General features: G+C 50.6%; 1 protein-coding gene and 1 long non-coding RNA gene across 2 annotated transcripts in view; one reads left to right on the top strand and one right to left on the bottom strand.

Moving 5' to 3' along the window:
- The window catches only part of Slit3 (slit guidance ligand 3), a 595,024-nt gene that overhangs the window by 566,467 nt on the left and 10,082 nt on the right, over window positions 1–18,475 (top strand). The window contains exons 30-32 of the mRNA XM_052758587.1: window positions 5,199–5,336; window positions 6,818–7,058; window positions 9,173–9,303. Of these exons, the coding sequence (XP_052614547.1) occupies window positions 5,199–5,336; window positions 6,818–7,058; window positions 9,173–9,303 (510 nt within the window). The remainder of the gene's footprint in view (window positions 1–5,198; window positions 5,337–6,817; window positions 7,059–9,172; window positions 9,304–18,475) is intronic.
- Window positions 17–18,469, bottom strand: LOC128122822 (uncharacterized). The gene is made up of 3 exons (XR_008222503.1): window positions 17,691–18,469; window positions 11,202–11,277; window positions 17–1,819 (listed from the first exon to the last, which is right to left on the bottom strand). It is a non-coding gene; the product is annotated as an uncharacterized LOC128122822 (long non-coding RNA).

The following is an 18,475-nucleotide window of genomic DNA, read 5'->3' as shown; positions in this document are numbered from 1 at the left end:
GTAAGGCGCGGCACGGCCTCGTGTTTTGGCATGGAGCCCTGAGGACTCTGCCTCCACCAGCCTAGGTCTGAGGCCCTGAGTCAGGCAGTGTCTCCCCCTACACAGCCTGTCACCCCATCTTTCTCTCCCCTGTACTCATGTGCGTCTCTCTCTGACCCAGGCCTGGTCATATCTCCACAAGCTGCCTTTATCTTTTACAGTTTCTTCCTTTCTGTATTCTTCTGATGCTAGATAAAGAGATGGATACATCCCCTCTTCCTCTCCCCCTCCCTCTGCCTTCTCGTTCTCTCCCGCCTTCTCCTCTCTTGGCATATCTTTCCTTCCCAGAGCTGAAAAGGAGGGGCCATCCACAGAAGGAACCATCACAGGTTGATCCACCGTCTGAAAGGTGTCTGGTCACCGACCCAGTGTGTAGCCTTCCTGGTGGGCCGCCTTCTTGGTCCTGCTTCCCCAAGGAAAGTTTGCTAGACCGTACCTGTGGGAGGGAGGTGGTAGGACCAGGAATTCTTTCTAGGATGAGCAGCCGCTGCCATTGGTGGAGCATTCTCCATCTCTAGCAGCAGAGCCAGGCAGGGGACTACATGAGGAATTCGTAGAGTTAGGAAGAGGCAGCCTGAGAGCACCACGCAGTTCTGGGGCCTGAGTGTATCTTCCCATATGCTGTCTTTTTTCTGTGTGTGTGCGCACTCACCAACATGGTGTGCGTGTGGACCACAGGTTGATGTGGAATGTTGAAGCCTGAAGTTTGCAGTGCCATGACTGGCTTTTCTGTGGGTTCTGGGGATCCAAACCTGGGTCCTCGGCTTGCACAGCAAGCATCTACCCGCTGAGCCCTCTCCCCAGATTTGTAGTACCCTTTTCTGTTGTGACATCCTGGTCCTTTTGTTCATCTCCAGGGCAGTTGTAAGAGGTGTGAGGCCTCTGACTTTGCCAGGATAAATGAAGCCACGGCTGCTCTGGGTGTCACCCTGATCTAGTCTACCTGTCTGCTCATGCCTCTCTGACATATGCTAGGAAGGAGTTTCAGGAGGTGGGGCCTCCTGAGTGCAGCTCCCAGACTCCCACCACCCCAGGATCCAACACCAACCGAGAGCCTCTAGTTACTAAATACCAGGCTGTATACTGCAGGTGGACAGAATGGTCTGAAGTGCAACCTGGAGATAAGAACCATGCAAAATCATGCTTGGACCCAAAACAGGGAAGCCCAGACAGTCAAGCAAAGGCCTTTGGGTGTGCCAGGAAGGGAAATGAATGGTTACTAACCCTCAGCTCTACAGAATGAGGAGATGAGTATCATTCAAGGCCAAGTGGACAGGCGGCAAACTAAGAGGGCATGGACTTTGAAAGAACCCAGCAGGCCATGGAAACTGGTCAGGGGTGGGTGTGGACACAGAGAGTTAGAGCCGCCAGATTTTCCATAATCCTCTGATGTTTGTTCTGAAAACCTTGCCCTCTGCTATAACCAAGACCCTTGAGTCTGGGACAATACAGGAAAAGAAGACAGCAGCCAAGCTTTGCTTGAGTCATCTTATTTATATGTCATGTCGTGTCTCTTTCTGAGACAGTGTCTCAGAAAGTCTGTAAAAGCCAACTCAGTAGTGGTCGTTTTTATATTAAAATGCCTGTAAACAATAATCCATTCTCCCACTGTGGCATTTTATTATTGTGCCCCCCTCCCTGCCCATCATCAAACACCTGATATCCCGCAGCAGCCTGGAGGGACATTAATGAGAGAGGGTGTTGCAGTCGGGATGGCCTTTGCTTAGCTTTGGAGACACTTTAATGAGGTCTCGGTGTCAGGCAGATCTGTTTAGAGGCCCTGGAAATAACAAAGATCTCATTGACTTGTGTATACTGAAAACTCCATGCAGTGCCGGGTCTCATGCTTCCAGTGGAGAGACTGTGGCCCTCCCAGCCCATACCCGGTGACACCAACCCAACTGCCAGGAAGAGAGAAGAGGGTCTGCAAGTCTGGTATCTGCTAGATCCAGATACTCCAGGTGGCCTAGGCCCTTGGTCACTAGATCCAACACAGACTTTACATAATATCAACATGGAAGATACATTAAAAATAAAAAGAATTGAAGTGGCATCACCTGCTGCTTCCGTAATCTGAGACGTATTATGTGGACCCTACTGTGAGGAGTGAGGTCCTCAAGCCAGTGAGTACCTCATGGAAATGTGTTAGGAATGAAGTGCCTGGACCCTGCCCAGGCTCCCTGGGTCAGAGGCTGCATTGTGTTTGTTTGTTTGTTTGTTTGTTTGTTTGTTTGTTTGGAGACAGAGTTTCTCTGGGTAGCCCTGGCTGTCCTCGAACTCGCTCTGTAGACCAGGCTGGCCTGGAACTCAGAGCCACCCACCTCTGCCTCCCAGGTGCTGGGATTAAAGGTGTGCTCCACCACTGCCCACTGCCTGGTGCATTTTTTTTTTAACTGGCAAAATCCTTAGATGTTTCCTTTGCTCGTTAATGTCTAAGGCCGTGCCAATAGAAGTCTATAGACAGCCTCACCCCCCAGGCCTCCACCACTGAGTTTAGAAATGGGAGTAGCTTTCCCTACTCATCAGTTGCCTTGAACTTCATGTTTTAAAGGTTGGTTTTTATCCTGTTAAATGCTGGAGAGGTTTTTTGAAGCCTTGGAGAGGGCCGGTTAGTTTCGTCTGCTCTCCGGGGCTCTTTTGGATCCAAGTGATGAAACTGAAATGCCCGTCACGGCTGGGGTTTGGTTTTGGTTTTGATTTTAATTTTTTTTAGCTAGTTTACAAAATAATGGGCTTCATTTCCACATTCTCATAACATACATCACTGTGCCTTGTTCCTATTGGTCTTCCCACCCTCTCCCACCCCTCCTCCAGGCCCAGTTTTACCAGCAGCTAAAGTGTTGAAGCATATTCCAATGCCTCAGATTTCTAGTTTGTTTCTTTAGAAAATTGCCTGAAACCAGTTTTGGTGGCAGAAATTTCTTAAACATTTTTAAAAAATTTCTTTATATTTTGTGTGTGCAAATACACACACACACACACACACACACACACACACACACACACACACACACACAAAGTCCCTGGTGCCTAAGAAGGCCAGAAGGGGGCATCAGATACCCTGAAAGTAGAGGTATAGACTGTTGTGATCTGCCACATGGGTGCTAAGAACCAAACCTAGATCCTCTGTAAAAGCAGCAAGTGCTCTTAACCAATGAACCATCTCTCTAAAGATTCTGCTTTGGATAGGGCCTCGCCTACAGGCCCCTGAGGATCTGATGTGATGCCCCTGGAAGGTGCTCAGCCAGGTGTCTGCCCCCTAGGGGTTTTTTTTTTATGTTTTTGTATATGCATGTGTGTGCAAATTCCTGCAGAGGCCAGAAAGGGTGTCAGGTCCTACTGGAACTCTAGTTACAGGTGGTTGTGAACTGCCTGATGTGGGTGCTGGGAACTGAACTTGGGACCTCTATAAGAGCAGCAAGTGCTCTTAACTATTGAACCATGTCCTCAGCCCTGGTGGCAGACACGTTAGCACCAGGACTTAGAAACCCCAATAGAAGAGTCAAGAGTTTGAGGTCAGCCTAGGCAGCATGCGAAGTTTGAGGCTAACCTGGCTTTGTCACAAGACCTTATCTTAAAAAAAAAAAAAAAAAAAAAAAAAAAAAAGCCAAAGAGAGAGAAGGAAGAGTGAAGGATGGAAGGAGGGAGGGAGGAGGAGGGGGGGGAGAAGAAAAGGAAGGAAGGAAGGAAGGAAGGAAGGAAGGAAGGAAGGAAGGAAGGAAGGAAGGAAGGAAGGAAGGAAGGAAAACATTTTGTCATACCGTGTCCCTAAAATGTGCTCTGGTGCAGCAATAGGGTGCACACCTTAGATTTGCCAGCCAGGTACATAAAAGTGAACTGGTAGAATGCTAGTAGAATTCACCAGATCTGAACACACACAAGCCTGCCCAGTCAGTCTTGAGATTCTGGAGCTGTTTCTACGGGGCCCCCATGCTGCTTCGGAATCTTCCCTCCTCGTCACTTACCTGGCTCTGCTGTGAGGCTGCGGTTCTACCCACTCTGTCTGTTCCCAAGGGGGAGGAGTACCGTGAGGGAGGAAGGAGGAGTGTTTCTTCCCCTTTTCCCCCCCAGAGTCAGGTCCTGTGGGTGCAAGCTCAGAATTGAGAGCTCTTGCTCGCCCTGCACTCCCTGCCTGTGCCCCCTCTCCCTCTGCCTTGGAGAGATGGCATTTTGATTTTGATTCTGCCAGAAGAATTGGGCCAGAGAGGTGCACAGGCCTTGCAGGAGGGCCCGAAGCAAGTGAGCGTTACGTCAGTGTGTGTTTGTAGGGTCGCCTTAGCCCTGGGGGATCTCAGGTCTGTTTCCAGGCACAGATTTCAGTTTTGTGTTACCTCAAACAAATGAGCCACGGACACGTGTTCTGGCTACGTACAGGCTTAGTCTCAGTGCTAGAGAAGTATGGGAGGGCTGTGGACCCGCTGATCTCTAGGGACCAGCTGGACAGGGGCCTGCGCAAGGCCACTGCTCCCATCCTGTCCCCTGGGAGATAAGAGCTTTTCTTCCTTCCTAACCGAGTGTGAGTGTCTGAACAAGCAAGGAAACAAGGCGGGGGAGGGGGGGTGCGGATGCCATCGCTTCCTTCATCCTTGTCTTCATCGTTTCTACTGCGCTGTCCGACTGGACACAATGTCCACTGTACTCCAGAGCAGCAGAGCTGATTGAAGACCAGTGGCTTTGAGAGAATGCGCAAGCTAGGGAGGCCCTGAGTGGCCGGTACACCTAGAATAACATCTAACTAAGTGCAGCCGTCACTCAATGAGGCTTTGGGGAGGTGGCTTGAGAACTTTCTGGATGCTGCTTTGGATAGGGCCTCGCCTTCAGGCCCTTGAGGATCTGATGCGATGCCCCTGGAAGGTGCTCAGCCAGGTGTCTGACACGAAGGTGGAAGGAACCAGATCTAACCCAAAAGCTGTATGATGCCTCCTGTGCTCCCAGCCTGGTTCTGAAAGCAAAACTTGTCCCCTGCCTGCAACAGACAGACCTTGACTCTGAGAGCAAAGGCCGTGCACCCTGAGTGGAGCCCAGGAGCAGAGGCAGGCCTGGTGGACCCTTAAGGAACTAGAGTAGGTGGAAAGAGAGGTTTGGCAAGAGGAGGTACGAGAGCATCTGCCGGCCAGGTGGGCAGGCCCTGAGCAAATTTCTCTCTGCCTGTGTTCCAGGTGTGACTGTGTCCCTGGTTACAGTGGGAAGCTGTGCGAGACAGACAATGACGACTGTGCAGCCCACAAGTGCCGCCACGGAGCCCAGTGTGTGGATGCAGTCAATGGCTACACATGCATCTGCCCCCAGGGCTTCAGGTATGGCAGAGGAGCATCTCAGAAGGAAGGTAGCCTGGACTAGATGGCAGGAGGAGGCAGGGATGCAGGCCTCCCTGCAGCTAACCAGGGCAACTTCATGTAGAAGTTAGACTTGAGTCCACGCTCACATTGTCGCACATGCATGATTCTACCTAATGGAAGATGTCACCACCTTGGAGCCCAGCTTGTGGGGTGGCTGGAAACCAAAAACACTTATGGCATCTTAATGGCAGAAAAAGGCATGAGGGCTGAGGATGTAGCTCATTGCTTATCGTGCATACTCATATGCCCAGGTTCAGTCCCTAGCACCAAATAATAAAAGACAATGAAAAAACGGAGGTAATTCAGTAGAGTATTTGGGGTCAGTCTCTGGAATTGGAGCAAGAAGAAACGTCAGGTAAGAGGCATTGGTCAGATGGTTAGATGTCTGGGGTATGTAGAAAAAGCAGCCTGAGCTCCAAGTCCCCCTCAACCTGGACTGGAAGAGTTAGGCATGGGTTTACAGGAAACTGGGGGAGCAGGGACTGTAATCAGACTGAAATCAGATTGGATAGCATGAATATAAAATATGCAGATTAACTTTGACATAGACTCCAAGATAGTGAGCCAAGAAGGCAGCTGTGGGTTCTCCCCAGCCCTCATCTGAACCTAGGGGACAGTTCAACAGTGTTAAGAATAGTCACATTGGCTCGACAGTTAATAGCACTCGCTGCTCTTACAGAGGACCCAAGTTCGGTTCCCAGCACCCACATCAGGCAATTATAACCACATATATCTCCAGCTCTGGAAGGATCCAACCCCTCTGGCCTCTGTGGGCACAGGCACTCACATACACATATGCACTCATAGACCACACACATAATTCAAAATTAACTTGTTTAAAAATCCTTTTTTAATAGAATATTCACACGTCTCCATCTCCAGAGCTCTTCATACCTTGCGAAATTCCAACCCCAACACCATCAACAACTCCGCATTCCCTCTCTGTAACACTGACAACCTCACTCTCCATTTGTCTCTGGGAACCCGGCTATTTGAATAGTCAGATGGTGCTGGCCTTTGTGGATAGTTCCTTTCACTTAGCACGGTGCTCTCAAGACCCATCCATGTTGTTGTAGGTGTCAGAACACCATTCTTTGTAAGGCAGAATTTCCCTGCTGGCTGGCTATGCCATACTCTGTTAATTCACGTGTGCATGAGCACACACACACTTGTAGATCTCAAAGGACAACCTGAGAGTCAGTCAGTTCTCTCTTCTACCATGGGTCCCAGGAATCAAACTCAGGTCATCAAGCTTAGCAGCAAGCACCTTTACCCACTGAGCTGGGTTGTTTGCCTGCATTGACTCAGCTTTTTAAAAAAGAGAAAGATTAAAACTTAAAGGACTCGCTTCAGTTAGAGGCAAGAATGGAACTTCCCACTATACCTTTTTCTTAATTAATAACTCTGGTTGTCTCCTCTCTCCCATGCCTTCTTTCCAGTGGTCTCTTCTGTGAGCATCCCCCACCCATGGTTCTGCTACAGACCAGCCCCTGTGACCAGTATGAGTGCCAGAACGGGGCACAGTGCATTGTGGTGCAACAGGAGCCCACTTGCCGCTGTCCCCCAGGCTTTGCTGGGCCCAGGTGTGAGAAGCTCATCACTGTGAACTTCGTAGGCAAGGACTCCTATGTGGAACTGGCCTCTGCCAAGGTCCGGCCTCAGGCCAACATCTCATTGCAGGTATGCTCTTCCCTTCCCAACTACCATCCTTGGAAGGACCTGAGTGTGGCACCCCTCAAGGGTACAGCTGGGGTTTCCCAGACCATTAGCAAGCCTGCCTCTTCTCCCAGAACATCAAGGACAGTGCTCAGCTTTTCAGGGGCTGGGTCAACCCAGAGTGGTCCGTAAGAAACCTCCTGGTGAGTCTCACAGCATGCATCAGCTCCTTGCTGTCTCACTCACCCATTCCTTAAAGATCACTCCTGCAGCTCTCCTGTGCTGGACAGTGGGGACCGGGTGGTATGGAGGGCAGAGCAGCCAGGATGACAACAAAGGAGATGACAAGAGAGGATGGGTGCTAAGGGAGCACAGAGCACGTGCTCCTGGCCTCTAGGGAGGAATCAGAGAAGGCTGTCTAGAGGCAGGAAGAGCTAAGTGGAGATCTGAAGCATATGTAGCACTTGGCCTAAGTTCTAGGGAGAGGGATAAGAGAGTGGGGTGACTGAGTAAAGAACAAAGGCTGGGGAGGAGCTAGCTGAGAGAGCTGCATTTGCAAAGCCCTGGAGGCACAAGCAAGCACAAGGCACAAGGACACACTGAGGGAATGGAAAAGTGTTTAGTATGAACCAAGTTGCTTTCTCAGCACCGTACGTAGCCCCAGGGATGCACCTGGACAATGCGAGCCAACTAGTAGCCCAGGAGCTGCTGGGCGCTGCTGGGCATGAGCTCTACATCCTTAGCCAAGGTTCAGTCTGGAGCTTCCAAATGTAACGCTCATTCAGTAAGGATCTCTTGAGCACCTATCCCCAGCAGCAGACTCTGCTCCAGACCGCAGGGCTGAAGGGTACCCAAGAAGATACTCTCCCTGCAGAGCCTGACCGGTAGACAGGACCGTACCATTGGCATCGATGCTAGGATAAATAAGAAGCCCTCACTTCCCCCACCCTCCTGCGTCCTTCCTTCATTCCTCCCCACCAGACCAGCCTCCAGTGCTCCAGACGTCCAAATTCGCTATCAGATGGACCTGCTGAACATCCACTCCTGTGGAGACTCACCCAGCAGCCAGCTGGCCAGCCAGGGCAGCTTCTCCTGAAGCCTGGCTTCCAGCCTCAGCAGCACCTAGAATCGTCTGCAGAGCTTTTAAACTTACGTTTGCCCACAAAGGCTCATGCTGACTTGCTCAGGGGTGAAGCCCAGACAGTGGTATTTATTGTTAGCTGCCCCAGACAGCCCTGAAGACATTGTTTGCCTCCTAGGCTACACTGAGTTAAGCTCTGGTCTTCAGCCTTTGTTTACAACTGTTAGTCTATGTTTCATGCAGAGACAGGCTTCCTCAGGGGCCGGTACTTGGTTGGATCGCATTGTATACTAGTAGGAGAGACACCGTAGAGTTGGGGCCTCCTGATCTGCATAGTTACAACCAGCCCAGGTTCCACCCCAGCACACTCAACCAGCCACAGATCAAAAACATCTTAAAGAACATTGCCACTCTCTTGAACATGTATGGGCACACTTAGCTCCTGCCTGGTATGTCCAGCCCACAGCCCTCAGGCTGTGTGTAGCCAAGGATAATGATGAGTAAGAGCCAGACAAAATAAGAAAGTTCCTTAAAACGTTATGAGATTTTTTATTTGTGAATTTTTTTAAGAAGTCTACTGCACAGTTCCCTGGCGTGAATTTACAGATGACAGGGTTACAACCTCAAAAGGTTGGGCGTAATGGTAACCACTACATATGCATTACAGCTTTTACCATAGCATTTCCCCTGTGTCAGGTAGTGTCATCATCTAGAGAGAGGGTGGAAATCACATGGGAGGAGTGCGTGGATTCGATGCAGACAGATGTCCTTTCATATGAGGGACTTGAGCATCCGCGATGTGTGGCCCTGATGTCGTGGCACATAGTACATGCTCAATTCATACTTGTTGAGACCATTTGCTCTGCTAGCATTTGCACTATAAGCTTAAGTCTTGCCCTTCTGGAATAGACAGGCCAGATGGGGAAAGAGATCTGGATTTGAATTCCAGTCTGGTCCAGACTCTGAGACAGCCACCTGGAGAGGGTGCTGGGAGTGGGTCACGAGAGGTTGGCACTTGGGTAAGTCCTAACCCACACACCCTGGTTGCTCTCCCCAGGTGGCCACTGACAAGGACAACGGCATCCTTCTTTACAAGGGAGACAATGACCCCTTGGCACTGGAGCTGTACCAGGGCCATGTGAGGCTGGTGTATGACAGCCTGAGCTCCCCTCCAACCACGGTGTACAGGTAAAAACCCCCCTCTCAGCCACAGAATGTGTTCTTACGGAGTAGACGCCAGGTGACACTGGGGCCTCCTGCCCCACACAGACACGCTTCTCCCGGACTGGCAGGTGGGAGGGAGAAAAATGCTGTCGGAGGAGGCACAAGCAGGAACGGAAGGCAGGCCCATGTGCGGAGATGACACCTCATTACCATAAGATAAATGGCCAGCTGGTTGCTGAGCATGGAGCCAGGTGCTCCAATGGAGATGAGGCTGCTTAATGAGGTGCCCTTTTCAAAATGTCATCCTAATCTTTTATTAGTTTAAGAAAGAAAGCAGGGCGATTAGCATGCAATTCAAGAAGAGGAAATTCAAGAGCACCCAGGGAACAGGACTGTGCTCAGGTGACTTTCAAAGTGTTCTGAAAGACAGTGTTTCCTAAACTTTAAGTCTTCCTAACAGTCGCCCTGTAGGTTGGGCAGCTTGCTATAGCTGTAACAAAATGCCAGAGATGGCCAACTTACAAAGAGGGAAGGTTTCTCTTGGCTCACGGTTTTAGAGATTTCAGTCTGTGGCCATTTGGCTTCACCACTTTGACTCTCTCATCATGGTGGGAAGCAAGTATTGGAACCAGCTGCTCACCTCAGGTGACCAGCTGCAAAGCAAAGAGAGAAGAGGGGGCCAGAGTCCTGTCATTCCCTTCAGGCTGTGCCCCTCAGTGAGCAGAGGACTTCCCACATAGGCCCTACTTCTTGAAGGTTCCACCGCCTCCCAGGAGCACCACAGACTCTGGACCAGGCCTTCAACACACAAGCCTTTGGGGGACACCTTAGCTGACTGCACCCCCCTGCTTTCTACATGGCTGCTGTGTAACGGTTCCCTCGTGTGCCCCCTTCAGCCCACACTCAGCCTGCTCACGCCCTTCAGCATAAGTGACGTCTCACACAGAGACGCCCATTCACGCTAAATGTTTTCTACCCTTTAGTAAAGGACAGAGTGAGCGTGCCTCATCTGAAATAATTCTCGAGAATCAGAAACTTTACGGTACTGAAAAGTTTTCCATTTTTAGAGCATTTTAGATGGAGGACAGTCTGTCTGTAAGCCATATACAAATAACCTGAACTCTGATCCTGATCACTTCAGCTAATGGACACTCAAACCTCTACCAAATCATGATTAAAACTGAAAGGTAGTTATATTTTATGGTTGTTTTTAAATAACCACTAGAGCTTTCAGTGCCTGTCTGTGTTACCCCCGAGTCACGGAAAACCAGGAGTGGAAGGAGCCAAACTCAGGGAGACCGCACACAGAAGAGGCCACGCCCCCCTGGGGACTTATGCGCCTCTCCGATTAACTAAATCTTTTCTTCAGCTGAAACTTTGTGTTGAACTGAAGACTATTAATACATAGAGGTAGAACTGCCTGGCAGAGCTGGGAGGCACAGGCTGGTGATTCTCCTCTAGCACACCCAGTTTGAAAACCCTTGGTTAAAGGCAGTGGTGTGAGCTGGTCATGGTAGTGAACGCCTTTAATTCCAGCACTCCTGGGGCCAAAGAGTGTGTGCGGATCTCTGCGAGTTCAGGGCCAGCCTGGTCTACATAGTGAGTTCCAGGACAGCAAGGGGCTACCCTGCCTCAAAAAAAACTAAATAAACAAACAGCAGTTTGGACTGGAGGGCGTAGCTCAGTAGAAGGGTGTTTATCCAACATGCAGCCCCTGAGTTTAGTCTTCATATCACACACACACACACACACACACACACACACACACACACACACACACACACGGTGGAGTGGGAGATGAAGGAGAAAGAGCAAAGGAGAAGGAAACAGTGATTCTCAGAGCAGACTGTGGTCCCTGAGTTGGGGACCACAACACCTACCGACATGGTAAAAAGACAGAAATACACATCTTCAGTCCTTACCCCGGAAGTAATAAATCTGAAGCTGCCAGGGAGGAAATAGCAAATCCATGTTTAAGGAATCTTTCGGGTGACTCTCCTGAATAAAAAAGAAAAAAAAAATTTGAAACAAGATCCTACTGTGTCATCCCATATGGCCTGAAACTCACTGTGTAGGCCAGGCTAGCCTCAAACTCCCAGAGACCTGCCTGCCTCTGCCTCCAGAGCACTGGGATGCAAGGTGTGTGCACCACCACATCCAGACCGATGCATAGATTTCAGAAGCAGAGGTTAATATGTGAAAAGTCCCTGGAGAAGGAGCCGTTTGAGGTGGATCACGAAGGGAGAAACTTGTGTGTGCAAAGAAGACAGGTAGGTGGACTAGGTTGGGACAGCAGCAAAACCAGAGACAGTGGCCAGGGCACCGGCCGGAGCAGAAGTCTCCCAGTGGAGGATGAAGAGAGACGAGACCAGCCTCGGGCAGTAGGACAGCAGACACTGGGTCTCCCAACATCTTTGTTTCTGAAACTGGTGACCCTGGACCAAGTGGGAAGGACAGAGAGTAGGGAAACAGACCAACCATATGCCTGAGAGAAAGCACTTGGTGTCACTTAGGAGGTAAAGAAGTGGTGTCTTCTCCTTCCCTGGCTGTCTGCCTGTGACACTGATGGGTAATTTTCTAGGGTGCTGGTGAGTGTAAAACAGGACTTGGCAAATGAGCGGTGATGTGGACGATACAGGACGGGAGGCTAAAAATAGGCTTCCAGGAGCAGCTGGGCTCTGTGCAGAGTGAGGAGCCTTCCAGAAACACTATGCCAAGTAGGAGACCATTGCTGACTTCTAAAGTTGCCACTAGGGAGGTGTATGAGTTTGTCAAGTCCACTAGGGAGATGGCATGCCCTTGGAAAGAACCGAATGATGGGCATCCAGGCAGATGACTTGGATTCTCATGCCAACCCTGGTGGCAGCATGTCACTGCCCTTCCGCTCATAATCTTAAGGGGCCCCAAGCTCCAGAAATCCCACATAAAAAGTGATTTTATGGGGCAGTTAATGTATGTTTATGTGCACATCATCCACATAGTCTAAAGGCAGTTTTAGAGAACACACAATATTTTTAATAATACATGTTTTGATTGCAACCCATCACATGAGGTCATGTGTGGAATTTTCCACTTGGGACATCATGTTAGTGCTCAATTTTTTTCATGTTCTTGGAGTCTTTTTGATTTTCAGATATAGGAATGATCAACCTGTAGTGTTCTCTCTCACTCACTGACTTGGTAAACACCTATCAGGCACCTGGGCCAAGTGTAGGGGACACAAGATCAAACATCCCACACGAAGGAGACACACATATTGACCACTGGTGGCTATACAGGCAGAATCTAACAGGCCTCCCTGGAGGCTTCCCAGCCTTCTGTGGGGACACTTCCGAAGAAGGAATAAATGTTCCTGCTTGGAAGATAAGGGAGGACTCCCCGGGGAAGGAGGTCTAACTTAACACTAAGGGGCATTTGATACCCTCTGTGAATGCTGTGCTGGCAGAGGCTGGAATTCACGACTAATACTCTGTGAGCTGCCAGGAGCCAAGGGGACAGGAGGCCATTCCTCAGCGCCACTGCTGTGATTTCTTGGCCACCTGGAGGCTATGTCAGCCTTGAATGAAAGCCAAGAAGCCAAACCAAAGCTGGCCTATCAGAGGAGTTGGCAGCCTACAAATGTCTGTCCCCTAAAGTTCTCATAAACAAGCCTCAAGGAAAGGTGAGCTGCCAGGGCCCCTGCAGACTTCGCTGTCCCGGAGCAGGTGGATTCCAAGACCTCCCTTCTGCCCATCCCTGATTCCGCTCAGGTCCCCAGCAGTCAGGAGAAGTGAAGGAGTATGTCAAGATTCTACCGTAGGCCACAGCGCAGACACACACAAACCCATCTTGGGCTTTCCTAACCCAGGATAGGCCAGGCCTTCAGTATGGAGACTTGCTATAAGACTCTTCTGAATCCCAGCACTCGGGAGGCAGAGACAGGTGGATCTCTATGAGTTCGAGGCCAGTCTGGGCTATAGAGCTAGTCCAGGACAGGCTCCAAAAGCTACAGAGAAACCCTGTCTCGAAAAACCAAAAAAAAAAAAAAAAAAAAAAAAAGACTCTTGTGCCCTGTGGCCTGTGGGAAGGGGAAGCTAGCTGGAACTCCTGTGGGCATCATTTTGAGGTAGAAGCTATAGATTATCAAGATAAACTGGATATTCAGGATTTGGGAGTGGGGCGTGTCTTGGGTTTTTGCTTTGTTTTGTTTTAAGTCTTGCCATTCAGAACTCCATGCACGAGTCAGCTCTGCCAGGCCAAGCGCATACCCTCACAGTTTGCATTACCACCAGCCCATTCACTACCTAGGTCTTCGCCCCATTTGATCCTGAACCAGTGAACATCATCACTCCTGTTTGATGAGAAGCCTGATTGCGTAAAGGAAGCCCCAGGATGGGAAGAGCTTGGCCCTAGACACGGGTCAGGTTTCCATTAAACCCATCCTCCGAGCTTGGCCTTAGACACGGGTCGGGTTTCCATTAAACCCCACCTTCCCACTGTGGTGGCTGCAGGCCATAGTACTAGGGCGCAGGAGTCGGTTGCTAGAGTGGGCTCTGTAGACCCAGACTGCTTGCCTAAAGAAATCGCAAGGCTTTGTTCCTGCAGGGCTCTGCCGCCACCTATTGGTCACTTTTGGCATCCAAGAGAAATGACCACCTTATAATCTTTTGTACAGTGGCCTAGAGTCCCACAGCTGGGCAATACTGACCTAAGTCCTAACTCCACTATTTCCACTGGAGACTTTTCATGGGGCACCTAGGCGATGTCTCCTGTCCCCAAACGAGGAAAGATGTGCCTCCTGCCTGTGGGCTTGTTAGTGGTAAATGAAGGTTTTCAGCTCCTGCCCTTAGTCCATAGCCCACCCGCTGCCACTATTAAAAGCAAAAGAGAGGGTCAACGCATTTGGTGCTCTTTCAGAAGACCCAGATTCGGTTCCCAGCACCCATATCATACGGTTCACAACCACCTGTAACTCTAGTTCTAGTACAGACCATTGTTCTAGGAGATCAAGCATCTTCTTCTGGCTTCTGAAAGCTCCAGGCATGCACGTGGCACACATACACACATTCAGGCACTCACATGTACACATAAAATATAGGTACATCTTTAACCACAGAAGAGAACTCCATGGGCCCCTCTGGCAATGCCTGCAGCTATGGCAGCCCTAGACAGGCTCCCTGCAGCCCGGCTCCAGGGACTCCAATACTGCCGCCACTTGTGTCTGACCCCAGTGGACAGTAAGGAAGACTCTCCCCTGAAATCCCTAACGATCTCTCCAGGAGCCTAATCACCCAGGCTTGCCAATGCAGCATGGCCATGTCTCTTAGAGCAAACAGAAGGTTAGGTTTGGTTAGGTTTGGTTTTGACTTTTATCCTCTGTTGTGGTTGTGGTTGTTGTTGTTGTTGTTGTTGTTGTTGTTGTTTTGTTGTTAGCAGTATAGCAGTGCTCTCTGCTGATGTGTTGATTGGAAGACCAGTGTTTCCAACTTTGCTAAGATCTTTGTGTGCATATGTGGTTAAGAGAGCAGGCATGTACATGCCATGGCATGCTTTGTGGAGGTCAGAGGACGACCCCCTGAGTCAGTCTTCCCCATTGTTGGATACTGGTTCTCTTGTTTATTGCTGTGCATGCCAGGCTGGCTGATGTGTGAACTCTGGGGGATTCTCTTGTCCCCGCCTCCCATGTCCCTGTAGCTCTGAAGTTATGGATGCACACTACTGTATCTGGCTTTATGGGAGGTTTAAGGATCCAAACTCAGGTCTTCACTGTTATACAGCAAGCTCGCTGCCCACTGAGTCATCTCTCTGGCCCCTACAACACTCCCCCCTCCCAAGACAAGGTTTCTCTGTGTAGTTTTGGTGCCTGTCCTGGATCTCGCTCCGTAGACCAGGCTGGACTCGAACTCATAGAGACTTGCCTTGCTCTGCCTCCTGAGTACTGGGATTAAAGGCATGTGTCACCACCGCATGGCTTCTACAACACTTTTTTAAAGGTGTGCAGGTCAAGCAGATGAAGCTGTCCATGCAGCCAGGGGAGCCCAGCACTGCCCGGGGCAGAGACTTATAACTGCTGCCCTTTTTTACCCCCAAGCTCCTGCAAGCACTGTCTCTAGCCTGGTGGCCCTCAACCATGCTCCAAGCCTCAGCTGGCCCTAGAGAGCTTAGGAAGGGACAAGGAAATGGGCTTAACTGCCAGGAAGGAGCCAACAGTGTTCCTCGCTGTGCCTGAGAACATCCAGAACAGGAAAATAGCTACCCAGACTCCTTGACCCTTACTTGGTTCTAGAAGGAAAGGAAGAAACAACCACATACTGCTACCCTGACTTCACGGCTGCCTCTGACAGAGGCCGCCCAACACACACCCAAGCATGAGTCTGCTTGCTAGCCTTTGGATCCCTAATGTCTTCTAAAGGCCTGAGTGCTGAAGGCTTGGCCTCCAGGCTGTGGTGCTATTAGGAAGTGGAGCATTGGAAGAGGAAGTGAGGTCACTAGGTGGGGGTTCCCCTAAAGGGAACATCGGGACCCAGCCCCTTCCTCTTTGCTTCCTGGTCGCCAAGAAGTAAAGAGCCCTCAGCCAAAGACTGCCCTAAAAACAGCTACAGACTGCAGCCTTTGAAACTGAGTTCCCAAGTAGCCCCTCCCTCGTCTCAGTTATGGGTCACTGGAGCTCAGTTATCCGGACAGCAGCGGCTCTGGGGTGGTAGGGGACATAGGTGCATGTTTTTGCACATGGTTAGAAAACTGAGGACTCATCCCTCTTTCTCAAACCCTCATGCAAACTTGTCTGCAAGGGGAAAGCCTCTGCCTTACCCTCACTGTGACTCAGAGCATGGAGAGATGCCTCTGACACCTTCATACAGCTTCTCAACTCCTCATCCCTGAACCAGATCCCCCAGAGGACTCTCTCAGCTCCACCCTCATTTTCCTGCTTCTTGGCTAGACCTTATACCTAAAAGCCAGCCGTTTTGATTCAGAGGAAATGTTATGGAGGGCAGAGTGTGAGCTTCGTGATTTGCTACTGGTCCCCAGCACCTAAGACAGTGTATCCGAGAGCATCAGTGGAAGCATGGATGGATGGATGGATGGATGGATGGATGGATGGATGATGGATGGGTGAGTGGGTGGGTGGATGGATGGGTGGGTGGGTGGGTGGGTGGATGGGTGGATGGATGGATGGATGGACAAGTGGATGGATGGGTGGGTGGGTGGGTGGATGTATGGGTGGGTGGATGGACAGACAGGTATGACATGTGGATGGAGAGGAAGGAGTAAGAGTGGGCAGGTTCATGGGAAGGAGAAAAGGAGGGAGAGTTGGATAGGTGGACCAATGGCATGAAAGGCTTTTTTGGAGGACTTGGGTTGGTCCCAGGCTCCTGCATGTTCCCCTCTTATCATCAATTTCTCCCAGAGTCAGAGCTACAGTAGGGATCGCCAGGGTGCGGGCTGTGGTGGGTTCTTGTTAATGGTGTGTGTGTGTGTGTGTGTGTGTGTGTGTGCGCGTGCGCGCGCGCACATGCACGTGGAGGCCAGAGAAGATCCCTGGTACCGTTCCTGGGGTGCTGTCCACCTTCTTTTGAGACACAGTCTCTCACCGGTCTGGAACTGATGCCCGGGTGCTGGGATGGCTAGTGTACAGCACCGTGCCTGGCTTTTTCTGTGGGTTCCAGGGACCTAACTCAGTGCTTTCAAGACTAGCACTTCACTGGTCACCCCTGCACCCCCATTAATAGTATAAATATCACCAATAACTGCTCACATCCTCCCAGCAGTTTGATCACTCTATGACTCTGGCAGGTTACTCTCCCCTTTGAGGAGGGCGCGGAGACAGGGGATTCCGTGATGGGCCATTGTCCTGCCCAGCTGTGAGAGGATGAAGAATGACCGCCCTCTCTAGTCCACACAGCCAACCTGCACACTGCCTACCATTTCCCTCGCCTCTTAGGAAACGCCACAGTCATTGAAACTGTCCCTGCTGCCTGTAAAATCAGTGGGGGTCCCAAGGAGACTTCAAGGAGAGCGAGACTCTCCTGTCTGCCACCCACCCCTGACCTGTAGAGACAGATCTACCAGCTCCGCAGTGAGCCCCGTTCTTCACATCTCCAAGCCTGACACCTCCCGTTGTTCCCTCCCAGCCCTTGCCAAGGATATCCTGCTGGGAGGAGCAGGACTTTGGAATCAAAGGTCTTGCCTATAAACACTATCTCTGGCATGTATCAGCTGGATGACCTCAAACAAGCCTCTTAACCTCTCTGGTACTCAGTGTCTTTATCTGGTGCCCACGTCATAGAATTATCACAGAAGTGAGTGATGTAGCACTCTACACAGGCCATCCTAAGTCCCTGCTCTGTCACATATTAGCTGGGGGAGGGGAGGAAACAGTTCCGTTTCCCTAAGCTTTCAAGTCTAGAGTTCTGGAATGAGGAAAGACTCACTTGGCATAGTATGAGACGCTCTGTCCTCACATGTGGCGTGCTCAGAACTGGTGGATATACGACGGGTTTAGATGGGATGATGATAAAGTACTGAAACCTTAACCAAGAGAATTTGTTTCATTCATGCTAGGAGGAAAAAAAAATCACATCATACTAAAACATTTTCTCCCAGATGTTTCCTAGAGCAAAGCTAACTCCTCAGTGAGGTTGACAGAAGAAACGGGGCTTTTGAGGGGACTATATCTTCAGTGAGCAAGTGTCCAGGTGGTGTGCGGGTAGAGCCAACCTGAGAGGGCAGGCTAGGGATGGCTTGCCCACTCTGTGAAAAGACCAGGGCAGGAACTGAGCAGCAGGCATCTGCTGTGCCATTAGGCTGGGGGTGGGGGGGAGCGGAAACCCGCTACAAGGACTGTCGCTGGGGCCACTGCACGTCTGAACATACAAAGAGTGGGCATGGACGTTAACTGCCCACACAGGACGCTGCGTATGTGAGAAAGCAGCTCTGTCCTCAGGAGACACACCTGAGGGATCCAGAGGTCAAGGGTCATGGCATGCATGTGTCTTACCCTTACATCGCTCAGAAAAAGCGTGGCAGTGGGGGCCAGATGGAAGTAATCGGAGAGCCTGGGCAGAAAGGTATTTTCCGTTTTTATTTTTGCAACTTCTGTAATTCGCGGCCATTTCCAAATGGAAGCTGGAGCAGAATGCAGGAGCCGTCCACACTGCAGCCCCATGCCTGGCCGTGGAACGTGCTTCACCTCTGGCTCTCCCTTTCTCTCCTGTCC

The sequence above is a fragment of the Peromyscus californicus genome, unplaced genomic scaffold (assembly GCF_007827085.1).
Source record: "Peromyscus californicus insignis strain IS unplaced genomic scaffold, ASM782708v3 Scaffold_3__1_contigs__length_106647218, whole genome shotgun sequence".
NCBI lineage: Eukaryota > Metazoa > Chordata > Mammalia > Rodentia > Cricetidae > Peromyscus > Peromyscus californicus.
Note: the sequence above shows the minus strand (reverse complement) of the source record. Positions and strands in the feature narration are given on the sequence as shown.